The sequence below is a fragment of the Natator depressus genome, chromosome 12 (assembly GCF_965152275.1).
Source record: "Natator depressus isolate rNatDep1 chromosome 12, rNatDep2.hap1, whole genome shotgun sequence".
NCBI classification, from domain to species: domain Eukaryota; kingdom Metazoa; phylum Chordata; order Testudines; family Cheloniidae; genus Natator; species Natator depressus.
This window is the reverse complement of record NC_134245.1, coordinates 8,219,547-8,242,558: the sequence shown is the minus strand read 5'-3', so window position 1 is coordinate 8,242,558 and position 23,012 is coordinate 8,219,547. Positions and strand designations below refer to the sequence as shown.

Genomic DNA, 23,012 nt, shown 5'->3' with positions numbered 1-23,012 from the left:
GTCACTAGCGCTGCTGCGCGTGAGTCCTTAGAGCCATTCAGAACTGGGGTGAAGCAACCTTCTCTGACCCTCCCACTCTCTGGAGTGAGTCACTTTGCCAGCGACAGACTCCCCACAGGTGCTGGGTCACCTACTCTCTCCTCCCACTCCTGTTAATGAGCCAGTGACCTCCCTGTCCCCAACATTTGGCCAATCGCTCTTTCTTGGGGTGCTAAGTCTTTTCAACCAGAGCGTCCCTCCTTTGAATACAGGGGCCAAATTTCCAAGGACCCTTCTTTGAAAAACGTATAGGTGGATCCACGTGTGCCTACAGAATGGGCAGTCATGGGAAAGGGGTAAATTCTCCCCTAAGCTCTGTACAATGCCTGAAGCTTGTGCCAAGGGTTTCATACCACAGTCAGGGCATGGACCATACTTCCAGCTGGAAGACCATCTGAATTTGTTTGTAGGTAGGGGGGTTAATTATGTGGGGTTTTCCCCAAGCACGGGCAGGGAAGAGGTGTAAAATAATTTCAGTCCCCAAAGTCACTTATGCAGCTTAACTTCTTATCCAAGGAGATAAGGCTGCCTGGTAACAGAACCTCTCTGCAGCAAAGGTGTGTGCTTCCAAAGCAGGAGCAGTGGCTTGTTAGGGTAATAGTTGCAGTGCTTTGAGTCAGACTTGGGATGGGCCCAGAGCGAGCGCAAAATGAAAGGGGAATGTGGAGACGACAAGCGAAAGATACAGCGGGCTCGGGAGCAGCTGCCATTCCCACCCTGCTGCAGCATCTGTGTGCACGGTATCGGGTCCTGCACACTGCCTTCCTAGGTCTTAGCCTTATTAGCAAAGAAATGAATGCTATACAGCCTAAATTCCAGCCCCAGCCTTGGCTTTGTGTCCCTCCTGTAGGGCCTTCCATGCTAGACTCTTTTTAATCTTCTGCCCACCATCATTATCCCCACATTAGAGAGGGGAAGTAACTTACCGAAGATTACACAACACATCTGTCACCGAGCCAGGACTAGAACCCAGGTCTCCTGACTCTCAGCCTGATGGTTTATCCATTAAGGCATGCAGCCTCTTCTTAAAGCACTATCTTTAGCCTTCAGCAGCTTTCCAGGCTCCTTACTCATAGGCGTGACCCATTCTCCTTCTAGCTCTGGCCCTTGGACATTGCATGTAGAGGGCAGATAGTGATGTATTTGGTCCTGAGAAGGGTGAAAGATAATCGTGAGAGAGCAGCCCTGCGCTTAGCATCTCCTCCCTGGAGCTGCAGGCAGCCTGTTGTAACGCATTAACCGGCAGCGTCTTGGTGCCCCTCTGATGGCCAGACCGCCTACAGAGATCAGAGTCTGTTGTCGCTTCCAGATATACAGGCCTGGTTCTTGAGCCATTAATGCTTTTAAATCCAGAGGTCCTGGGTTCAGTCTTTGCAACTGACCCATCCACGGGTGTCTTTACACTGCGAAACACGCCAGCCTTGACCGTTCTGTCCATCCTCCGTGAAGCACCCGGTCTCCTGTGTGCTTCTGCAGTGAAATCTTCACTTCTGTGCTGGGCCGTGCCAGGGCCGTGTAGTCCCCTTGAACCACACACAATACGTTTTGTTATTAGGAAGTTCAGCATGTACCATAATACAGTCAGCATCGCCCTAAGCGTGCGTGTTGCCTCTGTCTCCTAGAACAGAGGTCTATACTTCAAGTGCTTTGCTCGAATAGTTATTCAGAGGCCATAAATGATACTCTAGCCCAGCTGTCTGAAGAGACACGACAGGCTTTAACTCTCTCCTGCCTCTGCATTTTTCTGAAGCAGCGAGTCCTCTGATTGCTCCTTCTGATGAAAATTGTCCCTTGATTTCCCAAGTTTCCCAATGACCTAGATGTGATTATACTTCCTCTTAAACACTCACGCAGGGATCTTGCACCAGGGAACGCTCTGAAATATTATCGTACGAATACAAATCAAAATGTGTGTATTTCTGCCCTTCTGAGTTCCCCGGAGCTCCTTCAGCTGCTGTTTCATCCCCCTGTGTTCTGCCACGGCCACCCGCCTCAACGCCAGGAGTTTGTCGTGCCTGGTAATACCCTCTGCCACACATTGGCGGTGGCGCTAGGCAGCAGGATGCAGGGGAAGAGGATGGGTTGGGAGGGGGACAGCTCTTAGAGGAGGATGAAACTTTAAAAAAACAAAAAACAAAACCAGCAGTAGTGATTCGGACAATCGCTGGCAACATAAATGACTTTATATTTTTTTGTTATAAAACGTTCCCTTTCTTAAAATACCAAGAAACACATTAGAGCATATTCCAGGCAAAACCAGCCCACTGGTGTTTGGCAGTGAAAGCCATTTTGAAGTTTATAGGAGGGTAAAAAATGCCTCTTTAACTCCTTGTGTGCTGGGCTACATTCATGCCTGGTATAAATTGAGTAGCAACAATGGATGGTTTTGGCCCTTGGGGCCAGATCCTCAGCTGGTGAAAATTGGTGTCCACTGACTTACAGTTGTGACAGGTCTGCCCCGTCGTATGTGATAGCCTCATAAACTGAAAGCAGGTTAGAAAGTTTGCCTGTGAGGAATCCAATTGATCTAGCTGGGAGCAGGAACTGAACTTTTGCATCAGTTTAGACCTCTCAAATGCTGGGATGATGAATGGAAATGCAGGTTCTACCCAAAGTCATAGATACGGTTGGGTAAACAATTTGCATTTGCAGAGAAGACCCAGTCGGGCTTAACTTTCTAATGTCTAGGATCCTTTTGTATGACATTAATGAAAGACAAGGTGGGTGAGGTAATATCTGTTACTGGACCAACTTCTGTTGGTGAGAGAGACAGGCTTTCGAGCTTGCACAGAGCTCTTCTTCAGGTCTCTCTCACCAACAGAAGTTGATCCTGATGTAGAGGCTGGCCCCGGGTTCCCCTACAAGTCACTACTGGAGTGGCACACTAGGGATAGCCCATTTAGAGGCGACTGGAAGCAGACGTTGATGTTACCCCAGAAGGGGGGAGAACTTCAGTGTGACTTAGCCGGAGGGCTAAGCCATGAAGAGAAAAGAGCTGCAGCTCCTGGCGCATGAGAAGCCACGGAGTAAGTGACGGGAATGATGGGCTGAGTAACCTCAGGAAGTGGCATCAGACCAGATGGCAGAGCTAATTCCCTAGATGAGCCACAAGGAAGCAGTTGAGCAGTTAGTAGAGGTGATCCCGTCACAATACCCCAAATTAAAAAAAAAAAACATTGAGGACCAAAAAAGTGCAAGTATGGTTAAACAGCAGAGCAAAAGAGGCGGTTAGACATCCTTTAAAAATTGAAAATCAAATTCTATGGAGGAAAATAGAAAGGAACATGAACTCTGGCAGGTCAAAGGTAAGAGTTTAATTAGGCAGGCCAAAAAAGACTTTGACGAGCAACTAGCAAAGGACACAAAAGCTAACAGAAAACCTTTTTTTTTAAAGTACATCAGAAGCAGGAAGCCGGCCAAATGATCAGTGGTGCCACTGGACAATCAAGGTGCTAAAGGAGCCCTCAAGGAAGTTGAGACCATTGCGGAGAAGCTAGATGAATTCTTCGCATTGGTCTGGAGAGGATGTGGGGGAGATTCCCAAGCCTGAGCCATTCCTTTTAGGTGATCAATCTGAGGAACCGTCTCCGATTGAGATGTCAGTGGAGGAGGTTTTGGAACAAATTGATAGATTAAGCAATAGTAAGTCACCGGGAGCTGATGGTTGTCACTCAAAAGTTCTGAAGTGACTCAAATATGAAATTGCAGAACTACTAACTGTGTTAGCCTCTGTACAGATGACTGGAGGATACCTAATGTAATGATTTTTTAAAAAGGCTGCAGAGGCAATCCTGGTGATTACAGGCCAGTAAACCTAACTTCAGTACCAGGGGAAATGGTTGAAACTATAGTAAAGAAAAGAATTGTGAGACACATAGACGAACGTGATATGTTGGGGAGGAGTCAACATGGCTTTTGTAAAGGGAAATTATGCCTCACTAATCTATTAAAATTGGTGGGGGGTGGGGGGGGTCAACAAACATGTGGACTAGGTGATCCAGTTTACACAGTGTATTTGGACTTTCAGAAAGCTTCAGCATATTCATAAATGCTCTGGAAAAAATGATCTTATGTAAACAGTGAGGAGGCAAAGTTTGCAGATGATATAAAATTACTCATGATAGCTAAGTTCAAAGCAGACTGCAGAGAATTACAAAGGAATCTTGCAAAACTGAGTGACTGGGCAACAAAATGGCAGATGAAATTAAATGTTGGTCAATGAAAAGTAATGAACATTGGAAAACATAATCCCAACTACACATACAAAATGATGGGGTCTAAATTAGCTGTTGCCACTCAGGAAAGAGATCTTGGAGTCCTCGTGGATAGTTTTCTGAAAACATCAGCGTAATGAGCAGCAACAGTCAAAAAAGCGAACAGAATGTTAAGAACCATTAGGAAAGGGATACATAATAAGATAGAAAATGTCATCATGCCACTGTATAAATCCATGGTACGCCCACACCCTGAATACTGCATGTGGTTCTGGTCGCCCCATCTGAAAAAAGATAGGTTAGAACTGGAAAAGGTACAGAGAAGGGCGACAAAAATGCGTAGGGGTATGGAACAGCTTCCATATGAGGAGAGATTAAAAAGAGCGGGACTGATCAGCTTAGAAAAGAGATGACTAAGGGGAGAGATATGACAGAGGTCTCTAAAATCGTGAACGGTGTGGAGAAAGTGAATAAGGAAGTGTTACTTATCCCTTCACATAACACAAGAACCAGGGGTCACCCAATGAAATTAATAGGCAACAGGTTTAAAACGAACAAAAGGAAGTACTTCTTCACACAACACACAGTCAACCTGTGGAACTTGTCAGGGGATGTTGTGAAGGCCAAAATTATAGCTGGATTCACAAAAGAATCTGATAAATTCATGAAGGATAGGTCCATCGATGGCTGTTAGCCAAGATGGTCAGAGACTGAACTCTACGCTCTGGGTGTCCCTAAACCTCTGACTTCCAAAAGCTGGGAGTGGACGACAGGGGTTGATGGATCTGTCGGACGACAGGATACTGGGCTGGATAGACAATTGGTCTGACCCAATATGTCTGTTCTTATGATGATAACCAGCTCCGCTTGGCTCAAGCCCTACAGAAGTTCCATAACTCACTGTTTTTATTCTAATCATTTTGGGAAGCAAAGGTTGTTGGAGAAAAAGAGCTATTTTCAATGTCACTTTTCCAAGGCTAGGGCAGGAGGCGAATTGAGGGGGGAAATGCAACATATTGCCTTCATGCCAGCGATATTATTCCCATGGAATTATTTTTCTTTCTACCAGTTTGATTTCACAGAAGCTTTTTGGGTGAAATTTAAATGGGACAAAAGAGAAAATGGCCCAACCTGCATTTGCAAATGGATGCAATGTTTGAGTTATGGATGTTCTACTGAAGCGTGACGTGGGAAGACTAGAGAACAGAGCGAGTCAGCCATCTGGTCACATCTTCTGTGGAGTGGGAAAGTGGGAGGCAGGGATTCTGGAGGCGGATGGACTGAAGTAACTCAGCAGCTGTGCAACAAAGAACCGGTTTCTCTAGGCTATAGGGGTAAAGGAGACTAGATTTCAGTTTTAAGTTTCAAAGACACCAAGCAGTACTAGTGAGGAGTAGTGGAGGGGAAGAAAAGTACCTTGATGGTTCCTTCTGACTCCCCCATATCTCCTTCTGAATCCTAGTAGCAACACTTGGAGGCCCATCCTGCAACTGGGTCTGTCTGAGTTCAGTGGGGCTGCATATGGGTGAATGGATGCAGACATTTGTATCCAATTGCAGGATCAGGGCCATAGATGGTTTTAATTATGGGTCATGTGTATAAATCGACCTTGTAAATTTCTCCGTTGAGTGACGAGTTGATGGTTTTTATAAACTCAATAGTCTTTTTTTGTTTTTTCGTTTAACAATTATAGTAAAAGGCTGGAGGGACATAGACGTGTGTCTGGACTGGTAAAATTACCTACAGTTTGACAAGGGTGGTATTAGTCTTAACTCTGGCTGTATTTTTAGACTATGTAATGAGTTTATTTGAGAACAGGTTTTGTGCAGCTTGCAGTGATGCAGCTCATGCTAAATAGTAAACGATGAAACAAACAAAACAAGGCCTAACATGCTCTCTCGTAGTTTTGGCTTTGGAATCTCTTGTGCAATTAATCAGTGAATTTAATTTTCATTCTAAAAAATAAATAAAATGTTCTCTTGTCTTTCAGATAGCTGCCCAAGAGCTGTCAGATAACAGAGTGATCACTCTGAACATGGCTGGCAGAAAACTGGATAAAAAGGTGTGTGGGCGTTTTATTCCCAACATGCAAACGTTAAACCTCTTTATCTGCTATGGGATCCTGAAAATCATTCCTTGTAAAGGTATCAGTGACTCACGATACCCTAATGGATAGAGCATTGGACTGGGACTCAATAGACCTGAGGTCCATTTCCATCTCTGTCATTGGCCTGCTGGGTACTGGGGCAAGTCATTTTGTCTCCCTGTGCCTCAGTTTCCCCATCTGTAAAATGGGGATACTGATGTCCTTTGAAAATTGCTTTGAGATCTGCTGATGAAAAGGGCTGCAGTGGGGTGGAGCTGTGACCCTGGGATCAGTCGAGGGACTGGACGGGGTCAGGGACTGAGGACCTCTCGAGGTCCCTTCCAGTTCTAGGGTTTGCTCATGCATTGTTGCTGTTGCCCCTTTCCTTCCTTTCTGTATCGGCTTTGTTGAGTGTTTTGTCTTTTGAGGGTATTAAGCAGCACACACATTTCCCTCTAACCATTCCGGGTCAGGTTCTGATCCCTTTACTCACCGAGTAATGCCTTTCTCCACAAGTAATGCTACTGATGGGAAGTAGACTGCTCGTGGATTAAATTGTGCGTTTTGGCTGTAACGAACAGTGTCAATATGGTTCTCTATGGCCAGTGTGAGTGTACCTATAAATACTCTCTCTGCATACACACAGAGCGTGTGCGTCTATAAACTGGCAGGAAACAAGCGGCTCTTTATCGGGGGGCGGGATCTAAAGCTAGAGTGAAAGTTGGTAACAAACAAGCATAGGCTGGAGCGGAGTCAGCATGTCTCCCAGAGTAATACATGATCTGTCTGTCAAGGCTGATGTGGTTTGCTCTAGAGAAACCATAAAGGGTTTGCTCTGTTCACTCCTTATTGCGGTGTATATCTTTTCATTCCTGGATGTTTGTGCATTTTTAAATTTCTTTTTAACACGTTGGATGTTTTTCTAAACCTGAACTCAGCTACATGGTTTCCCGTTGCATGTGGAATGGAATGCGGCGTGCATGCAGGGGGAGGCATAGCTCAGTGGTTTGAGCACTGGCCTGCTGAACCCAGAATTGTAAGTTCAACCCTTGAGGGGGCCATTTAGGGATCTGGGGCAAAAATCTGTCAGGGACGGTACGTGGTCCTGCTAGTGAAGGCAGGGGACTGGACTCAATGACCTTTCAAAGTCCCTTCCAGTTCTGTGAGATAGAGAATATGCATTATATGGAGATATACCTATAGAATCCACTCGGCATGTTGCTGTTAGGACTGTGAATGTGAAATTGCACACGGAAACGTGTTTTGCATTTGTTGAATTTATGCATTTCTCTGGGCTTCTAGGTAAAATAGTTACCTGCAGGCTTGTTTGGCTACAAGAGTTTAATGTAATGCTTCATAAATATACCTCTGCCGTGCAAGTCTTCAGGGTTGCACAGCATTTTAGTTTCACGGCTCCCACTAAAGTTCGTGAGCTCTTTCATAAAGACAGACCCTCTCCCTGTGCTTTTGAAAATGTGGGGCTTGGAGACCTTCTTACGATAGCCAGTGTTACTCTTCGTTTGAGTGGTGTCCCTAACAATGTACGGGGGTACACTTACAACATTGGAGCTTTTCCCCTCTGCATAGGTACTCCACTTCCTGTACTAGGGTCTGGTCTAAGCAGAGTGGTTGAACTGAAAGTGGGATTTTAAACCGGTGTAATTAAATTGTTGCAACAGGGTGTGTGGACATTCTTAAATTGATTTACACCTGTCTATTGTCAGTTTAGCTGCCTCCCGTTAAATATACAGGGACAGCCTAACTTGCTAGAAATTTGAACCTGCTACAAATGTGTCCACACTTCTGAAGACAAGTCCTAAGAGTTTAGGTGTGAGTTTCAAGAGGGCTTAGCATTGCTGTAACACTGTGCCCACCACATCAATGGAGTTTTGTCATTGACTTCAAATAGGAGCAGAGTCAGACTAACGCTGAGAGCTTTTGAAAACCACACCCTTAATACTTACAATGTGCAGGTCAAAATAAATACAAGACCAGTCTCTTTTATATCAGTACTCCCATTCTAGGTGCTTATTACCAATCTGATCAGTTAATCTTGTAAAAATTGCTAGGGGATGTTTAATAACCATGTATTGTCACTTTAATTCTGTGTTATATTCTTCCCTGCAGAAGATAACTAGGACTATGAAGTCCTCTAACTTGTTGTGGAGAGTGTCATTTTCCTTTTGCAGGGTGTCCCATGCCTGAGCATCATACAGAGGAATGGAAATAATTGTATAACCCGTATTGCATTTTTCCACAGGACCTGTTTGGAAAGTCAGATCCATTTCTAGAGTTTTATAAACCAGGCGATGATGGGAAATGGATGCTGGTCCACAGAACAGAGGTAAGTTGGACTAGTATTTGAGGTTTTAGGTTAGCCACTTGGTATCTTTTTTGTCCTTAACCTTTTTTCTGATAGTATCACTGATCAGAGGTGAGAGGACAGGTGGACCTTGTTGTAAGTCCATTTCTTTACCTACCCATGTCCAGCTGAGACTGTTTGACTTGGAAAGTGGGAGTGTTGGTGGTGGTCAGAGTTGCAGCAAATAAGCTAAACATATAATTGAGGTTTTTAAGAGCAGGTTAGACAATCACCTGTCAGGGATGGTCTAGATAACACTTAGTCCTGCCATGAGTGCAGGGGACTGGACTAAATGACCTCTCAAAGTACATTCCAGTTCTGCGATTCTATGATTCTATAATCAAGGTATTTTTAGGGCTTCTGGGGCTTGGGGGTGGAGGTTATTTTTAGCAATTTTTAACTCTGTGTAGATGTGCAAAGACTGGGTTTTCTTCAGGGCTTTCTCTTTGTATGGACTGTAACTGGTAATATGTTCCGCACATTACTCATTACAGTTGTTTTTACTGTAATGAATAATCTCTGTAATGTTCCCTAGCATGCCTTAATTTAATGTAATACTGTTTCAAATGGCACTACGTTAAAGTGCACTAGAGAACGTTGAGTGCACATCAGCAGGGTCTGCACAGTCCAATTAATGCGTAACATGTTGGTGCACTTTAGAAATCACACCCCTGTAGTCCACATTACTGCTTCATGTGGACAGGCCCTTAGATACAAGTCACCATTTCCGGGGTTTTCTTGGTGTTCATTGGATATACAGATTTCATTTGTTTTTGTGGGGGGAGGGGGTTTCCTGGGTATTTATCAGTTAAAACTGACCATCAGAAATCCTGATTATTTAAATGTTGTAGCTATGCAGAGCACTTTGGAGAGAAGAGATTCCCCCTGGCCCAAAGAGTCTATGACTTGAATTCCACCAAATGAAGCACAGGGTAACAATATACAGATAGGAGGGTGTGGAGGCCTGATTAGAGGGGAGACCAACTTAGGCTTCATGTTAGAAATGTGTCTTAAGGAGGTGGAGCGGATGCACTGTAGTCAGGGGCACGGTTCCAGTTATAAGGGGCAGCCTGAATGAGTCCAAGCGAGGAAGGGGAAGACGGAAGGACTGGTAAAGTGAATGGATTGGGAGGGGACGGTGGAGTAGGACTGCAGAAGACCAGAGCTGGAAGAGGGTGTAGAGAGTGTAGAGCCATGGAGAAGAGGGGGTTGAACCTGAGGTAAAAACAAAGAGCCCAGGCAAGGACTCAAGGTGGGATAATGTAGCTTGAGCAGCAAAAGTAGGAGAAGCAGCAGGATTTTGGATAAACTGGAAAGGGGAGAAGCAGGCTGGTCACGTTAATCCTGGTGAGAGGTGACCCCGACGGAACAAGGGTCGCAGCAGTAGGTAAGGGACCCATTTAATTTAGCATTAAAATGTGCTAATTGAGGAGGCGTTGGGTCAGATCCTCAGCTGGCATGAAAGAGCACAGCTCTGTGGACTTCAATGGAGCGACACCAATGCACACCAGCTCAGCATCTGGCCCATTGTCTTGAGTCTAGAGCACTGGACTAAGGAGACAGGTTTGTATTTTTGACTTTGCCACTACCTCTGTCTGACCTTGGGCAATTCAGTCCCCTTCTGTGCCTCGGTTTCCCCATGTGTAAAAGGGGATCATGCTTGTAAGTCGTCAACTTGTGTTTTTAAAAAAATAAATAAATAAAAAAGCCCTGTACAAGTACAAAATGCTTTGGGCTAAATCCTCAGCTGGTGTAAATCGGCATAGTTTGAATAACTTCAGGGGAGCTACGCTGACCTTACACCATCTGTCACAGGTGGGAATATTTCCTGTTCATTTACATCAAAGTTAGCTTTGGGTGTACCGGTTCTGGGTGCGGGCTGGGGCTTTTGCATGTAAAGGACAAGCAGCAACAAGGCTGTGGGAGGACAGCGTGTGTTTGTGCGTTACCCTGTACGCACCGAACGTGGCTGCAGACCCTCTGTGGGTTGGAACCTAATGAGAGAGCCGCAGATGAAAGCTCTGGCTGGCACCTGGGCGAGGGGAATTGAGGCCGTTTTCCCACCTGTATGGTACAGCTGTGCCGAAGCTCTGGCCTCACTGACAAATGACGCTGAGAGGATGTTTGCTGAGGTGCCATAGCCTTTTCTCTCAGCTTCACTGTTTAGCACAGTGGTTACAGTGGTTGCAAGAGTCAGGTGAGGGAGACACGAGAGGAAACAACAAGGATCTTCTGCTTTTCCCCCACCCCCAAAGCTCATTTCAAAGGTAATGGCTGCTGCTTACGCATGGCTCTTGCCACTTAGCAAAGAAGGGAAGGGGGACAGTTAACTGACAGCTTCGCTGTGACAACGGGGTCTGGACACAGTTTCTCTCAGCTTTTGAGGATTTAATTGAGGCTCTGTTATGGCAGGTTAGTTCTTTCAGGGAACCTCACCACTTGGCTTTCTGTCCTTGTGTTCCTGGTGGGGAAATGGTCAGTTAGGCCCTGATTCAGCAAAAGCATTTAAGCAGGTGCTTAAGTCTCATTGAGTTCAATGGGACTAAGGCCGTGTCTCCATGGGGGAAATTGCGTGGCATAGTGTGACATACCAGGGTACAGTCCAGACTAATCGCCACAACTGTGGGTGCCGTACAATACCTTGCGGAAGTAGCTCCCACCTGGGCCACTCCCAAATAGCCTTCCAGCATATAAGCCCCACCCTGAGTGTTTGTATGGCTGCAGCCTGCCACCCACGCTTGGGTTACACTCTGGCTCTCTCCAGCCTTGTTTATATGGCAGGGTGACTCCTACACACCCCCAGTCTTAGATTTTCCCCCAGAGATGTATGTCCTGTACTGCTCCTGGACAATACAAATTATATTAAGTCCTTTATTCCTTTAAGAGAATAACATGCACACAATTTGTCAGCCTCAGTGGCATTTCCCGGACACTTCAATTTAAACACACTGTATTGGATAAAACAATAAAACAAGTTTATCAACTACAAGGAACTAAATTTTAAGTGAGTACAAGTAATGAGGCATAAAAGTCTGAAATGGTTTCAAGAATAATAAAGATAAGACGTATACTAATACCTAATTTAACAAACTATATCAGATTGAAGCAACGTTTCTTACCACATGCTTCTGGCAGTCTTACTTACCAAACCCTGTAGCTGGGGACCCCTTCCCCCAGAGTCCAACGAATGCTTCCTTCGTTGCTTCAGGTAACATGAATGCGATGGGCCGGGAGAGAAAGAGGGGTGCGTTGGGGTGTGTGTTCCTCCTTTTTATAGTTCCAATCCCTCTCTTGAAAAACATTTCCAGCTGGGCACTGGGAGACAAAGAGTCTATATGGAAGGATGTTCCCTGCTGCTTTTTCCCCCTCACCTGTTCGAGCTTTCTTTGTGTCCCTTCCTGCTTGATGGTTCTGTTTACTTCTTAAGTGCAAAGTAAGTAGAGCACATGTTCCTCTGTTTAGGACAGAGCTCTTTGCCAGCCTCAGTTTGGGCAGGGCTGTGAGGTGAGGTTAAGATCACCATAGTATGACTTCACATACAGTGTTGCCACATGTATGTTGTCAGGACTATGCTTACCAGCAAATTATGAGTTTTCAATTGATACCTCACAAGGCATGCCTTGTACAAAAATGATTACAGTAGCTTGCAGGATGTGAACACGGTTACATTCTGCCACATGCAGCCACTGCAGTAAAATTTAGCTATTCTGGAATAGCTCCCTGTGTGGATGCCCTATTTGTCATGAACTATGGGTTCCTTCAGTTGATCCTTGGGCTAGCTGGCTCAGTCCTTGGGCCAGTAAATGAGCCCAGCTGGGCTTCAGCAGCGTCCCCTTATGGGCTGGGCTGCCCGATTGGCTTCAAGGTGCCCACAGTTCTGCCTTGGAGTTCAGCAGTAGCAGCAGGTCACTGGCTGCTCTATACTTCACCCACAGCCGTGATTGCTCCTGCTCCAGCATTGTTCCCAGTCTTGTCCCTGCCCTGCTCCGGTCCACACCAGTCCTGCTCAGTTCCTGACCCTGGGCTGTGACCCTCCTGGTGCCTGGCCGTGCTCTGACCGCGAGGCCTCACCACCATGGCTCCAATCCATGACACTATTCCAGAATAATTAGCAGAGTCATTATTGCTAGAACAGTGTGTCTGCACAGGCAGCTATTCTGTAATGGCTCTTTCTGCAATAGCTTTGCCTATATTTGGCCTGTATGTGTAGGGGCTTTTCAAAGACATTTTCAAACTTAGTATATTGATCCCTAATGTGGAAAGAGCATATTATAACAGTTTTTGACTATCTAGGAAATTCAGTTGTCCCTACACTACATCACACAGCTCCTCAAAACTTAATAATGACAGTGGGAATAGAATTCAAATCCCACAAAAGCACCCTGCCATTTGAGCTAAAGGGGAATCTCCACTATTTTCTGTATGTGGCCTATGACACACAGTTGTGCTGTCCTAATTCTAATTCCGATGCTGCAGACATATACTAGCCAGTTTGTTGAAATATTATTGTGTATTTGCCTGTAATGGGCCACTTTTTTGTATGATTCCATAATACAAAATGCATAAGTAAGAGGACAAAATGGACTAGTCTGAAAAGCATTAGTTATTCTAGGCTATCAATCACTTTTCAGAACTTGGGTTCACAACTTTTTTCTTCTTCTTCTTTTTCTGGAGGGTGAAATCTAGTTAATAGACTAGATTTGTTGCTAGCAAAAGGGGAGGGAAATACTGTTTATAGGAAAATGCGTGGTGTGAGTGAGGAAATGGTGGAAGTATCTGAAACAGACCTTGTTCCATACTTTTGCTCTGTGATTTGTGCTGGTCTTTTGAGAGCTGTTTGGATTTATTTATTTTTTTTAATTAAAAAAGGAATACAAACATTTTCCAATTTGTTGACCACTTGTAGTCATTCTCTTACCTTGACTTCAGCCAGAGTAGCAGATGCTTGGTGCTTCTCAAAAACGTCTCAAGTTGGGCACTCAAAATCCGAGGCTGCTTTTGAAAATGTTGGCCAAGGCCCTTAAACTAAAGGACAGAATAATCAGTACAGATCCCGTGACTGCTGAAGCCCAGGGTAAACAGAGAATTTCAAACCCAGGGACCATCCATTCAGACCTCAGATGAATGGAAAAATAGAGCTGGCTGGGAATTTTGGAATAATTTTCTGACCCAATGCACCTCTCTTACAAAACTGAAATTTTCCATGGGAAAACTCGATTTCCGTTTGTTGGCCAGCTCGACTCAAGCACATGTTTTTAGTGAGTCCCATTTGACTGGTGGTTGGCCACTTGGCGGTGTGTGTTCATTATCTGCTGCAAACTTCATTGGGAAACCGGAGATGAAATAAAACACATGGGTTGTGAAGCTTAGTCCGTACACGGCAATGGGATCTATTGAAGCTTTATTTCCTTTTAGCGGCTCGGGGGGGGGAAAGGAGGGAGAAAAGGGGAGGGGGGAACTGTGCACGTTTTGAAGGGCTTAGATAACGTCCCACTTAACAGCCCGGAAAATAAACGGCTGCTCTCAACGGAATTCCAAATGACTGAAATATCTAGATTCTCTTTTTGGCGGGGAGGGTACCAGAAATAAAGTGATCGCCGGTTCCTATGGGCTGCAGCTTTTGATATGTTCCTGGCTATTAGTCTGAGCCCATTTAGTAGCAGAGGTGTCTGCTGTGGGAGGGTAATGCCGTCGTTAGAGTGTTTTAAAATAAGGTGCGAATCCCCAGCTGGGTGCCATGTGGTGAAATAATCATTGATCCTTTCATAGACACCCACCTCAAAGACCTGGTGTCTGGCGGCATACGGGCACCATACAGTTTGTATTCTTAATGTGCGTGGGTTCCCCCACCCTCCCTATCTTTCCAACCTGATGTAGGAGGTGTTTACAAATCCTTCATTAAACTGTGCTCTTAATGTCAGGTTTTTTTCCTGTTCCCTAATGAGGGACTGTCTGCATCACCCATTGTTGCAAAATAAAAGCCAGTCCTTGGTTCCCGTCGCTAGTTGCTGACAAAGCTCACCCTATCCTGCAGGAGCAATGCGAATCCTGATTGTAACCAAACCGAAATGCTCTGGTTGCAGTGGAAGCCACTTGATGGCTTTGGAGAAAGCAAAATTTTCATGTATAAATAGGCAATTAACTACCATACATATTTAGCGTTCACCTTTCTGCATGGCTGAAAACCTGCTATGCGTGTATCCTTAAGGAATGAGGTGTATTAATCGAGAGACGTGGAAAAATACAGTCTTAATCTTACCTGCTAGCTTTTCAAAGGCGAGGCTGAAGGCAAGTTTTCTTTGCTTGTGAAGCCTGCTGTTTGGTGTGTGTTACAGCGACTGGTTGCTCTCGAGGTAGGACAAGAAGTAATCAGCATAGTTTGCAGCAAGGGTGATTTAGGTTGTGTATTTAAAACTTTTTAACCCTAAGGACAGTTAAGCACGGGATCAGGTTACCAAGGGAGGTTGTGGAATCCCCATCTTTGGAAGTTTTTAAGAACAGGTTGGACAAACACCTGTGCGGGATGGTCTAGGTTTACTTGTTCCTGCCTCAGCACAGGGGGCTGGACTAGATGACCTCCTCCCTACACTTCTATGATGCACCCCTCAGTGCTGGTTCTATATGAGTGTCCTACAGCTCCGAGTTGGGAGATTGGTTCTTAAGCTCCTGCTATAGAGGCTTATGCTCTTAACTCTGGAAGTCCCAACGTCAACCATGGGTGATGACTAAGATGATAGACATTAGATCTGCCTGGGTTTAGACTTTGATGTGAAATGCTACAAAACTGTGTCCTGACCAACAGGAAAGGTTTCCAAGCAAGAAACTGCCATTTCTGAGGCCACTTAAGCTGAATTTCAACAAAGGACTGGCAATGTGGATCAGACCGATGGTTCGGTGTCTGTGACAACCACCATGACTGGGCGAGGCTGCTCCCCAGTAATGCAGTGGAGCGCCTCTGACATCAGCAGAGCTATGCCAGCCTTATGCCAGTTATCTGTTGAAAGTTGCTGAAAACATGTCTCCAGCCTTTACTTTGTGTTCAACACTTTGCTTCCACTGGCTCATTCTAACTGAACTGTTTTCCGTCTTTCCCAAACCACAGGTGATTAAGTACACGCTGGATCCCGTGTGGAAGCCGTTCACTGTGCCTTTAGTGTCGCTATGTGATGGAGATGTAGAAAAGCTGATCAAGGTAACTGTCAATATGGGGCTGGTCTCCACTTACCGGAGGATCAATGCGCGGTGATCAATCCATTCTAGTGAAGACCTGATAAATCAACTGCCGATCGCTCTCCCATTGACTCCAGTACTCCACCGGAACAAGAAGCATAAGGTAAGTCAACTGGAGAGTTTCTCCCGTCAACCCAGCACGGCGTAGACACCACAGGAAGTCAACCTAAGGTACGTCAACTCCAGCTACATTATTCATGTAGCTGGAGTTGCGGAACTTGGGTCGACTTAGCCCCGGAGTGTAGACCTGCCTATAGAGTGACCCTTATGTTGCTCTGGCTTCTTGTTGCATTATGGTACTCAGCCTCTGACAGTGTGGCAGGGAAGGAAGGGAGAAGCTGCCTTCGAGGCTGAAACTAACACAGATCCAGAACCGCTGAGGAGGAATTCATATGATACCAAGAAGCAAGGCCACATTTCTATGATAAACCCAGGGTGACCGGTCTCTTTTCATCCTAAAGTCACATCGGCTGACTGCAGAGGCTGAGCAAATGTTTTCTGGCAAACTGCAGCAGAAATTCCAGCAAGTGGCATCACATTTGCTACCCCCGTGGGTCATGGGCAGGCCTGGAGCCTTTAGAGCCACCACACACACCTCAGCAAGTGGAGCTCATGGTGTAACTGAAAGCAGGTAGTGGTAGGAGGCTGTGATTCTTAGTGGAGCAGCATTAGAGGGGGATGAGATGCTTTGCCAGGGGGTTTCACAGCTATTTGCTGGCAGCAGAGGATGGTAAGACTCGGGAACCTTGGTTTCCATTCCAGGCTCTGGAGGGGAAAGTGCTCCAGTGAGCACAGACGCTTCAGCTCTCCAACCTATCCCTGTCCCAGTCCTGTCTCTTCACCACCCCAGTATCTCATCCCATTCCCACTCTCCTCACCTAGTCAGTCCCACTCTCCACTCCTTAGGCTTCTTCTCCCAGGCCTAACTTGCCCCCTCCAGATTCCCATTCCCAGTCTAACCGCCCCCGACCCCGGCTCCCTGCCTGTTCTCTCTCCCCATGTTCTCCTTCCCCAGCGGCTCCCAACCTCCTGCCCCGGACCCCTTGTCCAATCTCAGTGTGTTGTGCTGCCCCTGCCCCTGCCCCAACTCCTTGGCCAGCCAGTCCTAGTTCTCCCCCTACATCCCAGCTCCTCATCAGATGTCTCCCCACTGATTCCCAGTCTCTTTGCCCAGCCAGTCCTAGTCTTCCCAGGGCTCCTTATCTGATCTCAGCTCCCCACTTCCTCCCATCTCCTTTGTTTTCCTCCCAGGATCTCCAGTCTCCTTCCCCCAAGGTCTGTCTCCTGTCCCCTCTGCATTCAAATCAGGCAGCTTGCTTCTCATTCTCTGGGCCTCAGTGGGGGGACATTGAGAGCACAGAAAAGACCCGTCAGTCTCCTTGTTTTCAGTTCTGGAGCTCAGCCCAGAGCTGCAATTGCAGGGAAAGTCCTGCTCAGTCCCCAGGCTGGAGCATGCTCAGTGCATACAGAATCCTCAGGGAATTTAACTGTGAAGATCTAGCAAGTCTCTACTGAGCATGTGCAAAGTCTGATTTTTAATTTTTTTTTTCAAGGGCTTATAACCTGGCCAACCTATAACTTGGGCAGGGCAGATTTTCACAGGACCAGCTAATGGCATTTCCATGCCACCCAGGCCACCCTCCCTGGTCAATTTCAAGTCCCTGGTCCAAAGCAAAGAAAAGGTCACCAAAATTTAACGTAGGTAGCCTGCAGTATGTTCTCCAGCCTAGTTCCTGGAAACTGTTGAACCATTTTGGCTGACATTTTTTCAGAAAAATTCAGCCGGAGGCAGACAGACACCTAGACTTAAAAGTTTCAGTCCAAGTGGTTAAAGTTTGGCAAAGTTATCAGCAACTGGATATAGGGCTTTATAATGGGAAGTGTAAGATGACCTTAACAACGGGTGACGCTACCAATCCTGCTACACTAAAGAGCCTTTACAATCAGCACAAGGGCTGAGCGACCGTGTCGGACTGTTTCATTACTGCACACTCAGGAGACACTTAGAGCTAGAAAAGCCGATGAGATGTTTCAGTGAGTACTCAGTAGCAACTGCCTGTCATGGGTTTAAAAAAATAGAATATTTTAACTATTCCATCCTATACGCTACGTCAGTCGTGGCAGTGCATATAATGCCCTCCTACAGTTTGATATGTCGCAAAAAAATGTAAAATCGATTTAAAAAAAATAAAAGCTTTTACAGCGTTTCTGAAACTGAATTTCTGGAAATTTCAAGTCTGGAGCAGTGCTCGTGGACTGGTTGCCGCTGGTGGTTTCATCATCATGTTATCAAAATTTGCTCTGAGTCGGGTTAGACCACATGCTGATGGTTAAAGCACCGCAGGCTGGCCTACACTAGCACTCATTCTGTTCCTACTGCCTGTAGGAAATTTCTAGTAATAGGCCCAGGCCACTGCTTAATTTGTAATGGCAGATGTGCCGGGGCTCAAGCAATTTTTTTACTTTCATAGCTGAAGTGGTGAGTCCAGAGGTGCCGGGGTTATGAACTGCCAAGTCTGGAGGTGCCAGCCCTGGCACAAATTAAGTACTGATCCCGGCCCCAGAGGAGGGAGCATCTAAAGTCATTCTCTGGAGATCCCGGCCTTCATGGTCAAGGCAGTGTTGTTTCTGACAGGATCCAAAGAGCTGTGCTCTGCGCTCATTGGCTGACAGAAAGGCTGTTATGAGCCAGGGCCTTCAGGAGGCAGTGTCGGGGTAGTGGGGAAAGCAAAAGAGGATAAATCTGAAGGATGAAGCAACGTGTAAACGTGACTCATCTAACCACAAGCAAGACCCGCACCTCTGCTGTGCATGAGAACGACCGCTTCCCCTCCTCTTCCCCAGGTCATGTGTTATGATTACGACAGTGATGGGGGACACGACTTCATTGGGGAGTTCGAGACCTCGGTAGCCAAGATGTGTGAAGCCCAAGATACCTTGCCGGTAAGTGCGGAAACACCGTCGGGTTTTAGAACAATGGTTTGGGGAGGAGGAACCCAGGGTCCCTTTGGCTAAGGGTTTCAAAAGTGGCTCTTACCCATGAGAGACTTCATGCTTTAAATCAATGTTAAAGCACCCACTTCCCCTCACTCTGAAAATCAGGCCCCTTTTAAGGAGTCTGGGCTCCCAAAATCACTAGTCATTTCTGAAAAACTTGACCCCTGTTGGTGGTTCTTTTTCTAACATTCTCCTGTCCTCATTTCTGAACCTGTTTCTGATGGAAGTGCTCTTTGGCTAACTGAGGGGTCTGCCACGTGGGGTTGAGCTTTGTGTCCACCCGGCCAGCCCTGGTGATGTGATGATGCTACTGCATGTCACACGGCAGCTGTCGCAGCATGACACGGCAATGTTTCTCCAGCCAGGCTGAAATTTGGGGGTGTTGTTTTAGATGCCAGCAGGTTCAAGGTAATGAAGGCATATAATAGAGCTCCATTTCCTTCCACGGGTTCTGGGTGGTGGTTATTTATTTGTACTGCAATCACACCAAGATTAGGCCTCATTGTGCTGGACCATGTCCATACACATCGGGTACGTCCACACTTCCAGCTCCAGGAGACATACCCGCGCTAGCGCTGGTTGAGCTAACGCACTAAAAATAGCAGGGGAGCCGTGGCAGTGGGAGCCACCCTGAATGTGACCTCGTCGAGATCCTAGGTGTCTAGTCCGCTGGCTAGCCGCTCGCGCCACTGCGACTATTGTCTACCTGAACGGGAAATGGCACCTCCAGTGCCAGTGTTGATATACACACCATGAGAGGCAGTGCCCACCCCAAAGAACTCCCCGTCTAAATAGACCAGACAGGGTGGGAGAAGGTAAGAATTATCCCATATGAGGAACAGAGAGGGACAGTGACCCCACCCAGGAAGTCTGTCAGAGCTTGGAATCGAACCTATTTCCCCTGATTCCCAACCGACTGCATTAGCTACAAAACCCACGTTCCCTTCAGTAACCCTACTACTAAACACTTCCTTGAGTTCCATCCACCTTCCGAGTACTGTGCAGGCCTTAATTACCTCCCCTACAAATTCCTCGGTGATGTGGGTGAGCGTCACGATCCCTGTCAAAACTGAGGCACAGAGGTGTAATGACTTGTGCAGACCCAGTGAAGGCTTCAGAGTTGGCTGCCCAACAGAGAAGCGCAGGTCTTGGGCCGTGATCTCACATGAATTGGGCGGGTGTTGGTGCGGTGAGATTCCTCTGCATCCTGCAATGTTGGATTGCTCTGCCGGCATTTCCTCGTTTTGATTCTTTTGGGGCTTTTTGAAGGGGTCTGATTCTCTTTCATTTAATTTTGTCCTTGCTTTAATATAACTTAAAACGCCATTTGCACTGCCACTGGGAGACTGAATCAGAGTGGAGCCTGTAATTCACGTACATCCTAACACCCAGCGAGTGTCCATCTCCTTTGACAGCTAGACCTGAACATACAGAACAGCATGAGCCCAGACCTCCCATTGACCTGCTGGCTACTGCTGTCGAGTGCTCATGGGGGACTGTGCCCATACATGTCATATTTTTGTCCCTCTTCACAGCAGTAGGGAATCTCCTGAGAGGGCTGGAAAGAATTGATGCTCAGACCATTCACTTGCACCTGCATCGAATCCCAGAAGGTGCTTTGCTGCATAAAGAAGTGCATGTTTTAGCGAAGATTCCCCATTCCAGCACTGCAGGATAATGAGAAGAGTATTTCCACCTGGTGCTAAAAGCTTCTCTCAGACAGGCACCCCTACTCTCCTTTGTCTGGGATCTGGCATCTAAGTACAATTTTAGAGGCCGCCATTAAAGTAGCTCCTAGCTCCACACGTGTGTCAAGTGGCTTTGTCTGTACAAAGCCTCCGGCAGACTGGCCCTGTGGCGGGAAAGGAAGGGTAGTGTTAAAGTGTGCCGGCTTGGGCAGACACACCCACCCCAGCTCTGCTCGAGCGATTGCGCTAAGATTAGCAGCGTGGCACAGGCTACCCTCCTGCGTACAACTCCAGCCGCTCCCCTGAGTGCATATTCGGGCAGCTAGCCCAAGTGACCGCTGGTGCCACCCTGCTATTTTTAGGCGCTACCTGGAGCAGAGCTAGTCTGTGTACATCTGCCTAAACTGGGAATTACAGCTCCCCGCTATTGTGTAGACGCACCCTAGGTCTGCTCACTGCAGTGCATCCGGGATCGGCGTGGTTCTAACCACCCCCCGAATGCTAAGGAATCTCCTGCACCTAAATGTCCAGGCCTCTGCCCCACCCTCCGGCCACATTCTGTCTCCAAACCAAGGCAGCTTTTAAAGTTGTTTCTCATTAAAATAACTGGAAACTATTGAGTGATTCATTTCCTGCCCTGGGATTTCTTCCCAGAGAATGTGCTGGTACTTGACCTACATGATGACACAAGATTTCTGACATACTTGGCCAAATATTCTCAGTGGGGGAGGTTTAGGTTGGATATTAGGAAAAACTTTTTCACTAGGAGGGTGGCGAAACACTGGAATGCGTTACCTAGGGAGGTGGTGGAATCTCCTTCCTTAGACGTTTTTAAGGTGAGGCTTGACGAAACCCTGGCTGGGATGATTTAGTTGGGGATTGGTCCTGCTTTGAGCAGGGGGTTGGACTAGATGACCTCCTGAAGTCCCTTCCAACCCTGATATTCTATGATTCTTTATAAAAGCTGTGAGAGCCACAGTGCTTCGGGCAGCTGAAGTTCGGTCCCACTTGCAGATGACTCAAGGTCTAATTTACTGGCTGTCTGGAATGATGCCTGTCCATAATGTGGATTCTCTCTGACCTAGTCACACTCCTCCTTTCCTCTGTGTCTCTCCCTTTGCTTAGTCCTTCTTCCTGAAGGGTAGCCTCTCACTCCTGTCCATGCCTGCATCTACAGATAGTCCCTGTAACCTTCTACTAGTTGGCTCTGTGGTGCCGCTTGTAGGGATGACGCGATACTGCAGAGAAGAAGGATGGTTAAAGTTGGGCCTCAAGAGATCTGGGTTTGATTCCTGGCTCTGCTACAGATTATCTGCGAGAGCTTGGGCAAGTCGTTTACTGTCTCTGTGACTGAAAACCCCACCTGTACAATGGGAATAACAACACTCCTATCCCGTAGGTTGCGAGGCAGATAGGTTAAGAACTGTCATCTACTTACTTGCATGTACACCGCCTCGGAGAATAACATCTTGATCTTGGCGAGAGCCAAGTTATTGCTACACAATAACTGTTCAAGAAGACAGTGTAAAGGATAGATTGTGACATTCCCAGATCTACTGCGTCTGACACACCTTTACTGTACATATGTCTGGGAAGAGGGAAGGTTTATGGAGAAAGGGGGAAGGGGCTGGGGCACGTCTCTGTAACAGCTTATAAATAGAACAAGTACACACACTAATCAACCTCTGCCTTCCTCCAGCTTGGGCTCTTGTCTGTTTCCTGCTTTCTGCTCTGTCTAGTACCCAGTGCTCCTAATACAACTACTTGCTGTAAATAACTCAGACAGCCTCTTTATTGCAGACCCCAGGAGCCAGCAGTGTCTCTCTGCTCTTTTTGTGTGAATATACAACAGCACTCCCATGGCACCTGTTTGGCAATATTATCCAGACTCAGTTTCCCACTAGGTCTTGACTCCCCTTAACATGCCTGTGTTTGCTAACGCCAAGCCAAGGGGCTGGGTTTCTACTTTCTCCGTTCAGCTTTGCCCTATGTTGGAAATATGTTTATAAAGCTGTGATCTTAAGCTGTGATCTTAAGCATACAAAGGCGTCGCATTTCATCTTAAGCACCACCTTTTCAAAACCCGGCTTTGCTGAGCTTTTTTCAAAATCTGGCTACTGATTTAGGTGCCCAAAGGGGAGCTGAGCCTTCTCTGAAAATCTGGTCCCCGGGGGTAGGGGGCATGTAGGGGAAAGGTATCTACCCTTTCCCCTAAAGTATCTGGGGAAGAAAGTAGGAGAAACTGAAGGACAGTAAAAATTGAGGCAAGGCTAGAGGACAAGACATCTGAAGCCGAGGGAGCTAAATTGATGTAATCTGGGGACGAGAAAGACATGATTGACCCTACAAAGTAACAAGCTCTCTGCTGAAAGGGAATTATTCCATCTCCAAAGAGA

The 23,012-nt window shown here is 46.6% G+C and overlaps 1 protein-coding gene across 1 annotated transcript in view; it reads left to right on the top strand.

Moving 5' to 3' along the window:
* CPNE2 (copine 2) overlaps positions 1–23,012 on the top strand; it is a 153,397-nt gene that overhangs the window by 73,606 nt on the left and 56,779 nt on the right. Inside the window, exons 5-8 of the mRNA XM_074968527.1 lie at positions 6,244–6,315; positions 8,600–8,683; positions 15,804–15,893; positions 18,776–18,874. Coding sequence (XP_074824628.1) covers positions 6,244–6,315; positions 8,600–8,683; positions 15,804–15,893; positions 18,776–18,874 — 345 coding nt within the window. The remainder of the gene's footprint in view (positions 1–6,243; positions 6,316–8,599; positions 8,684–15,803; positions 15,894–18,775; positions 18,875–23,012) is intronic.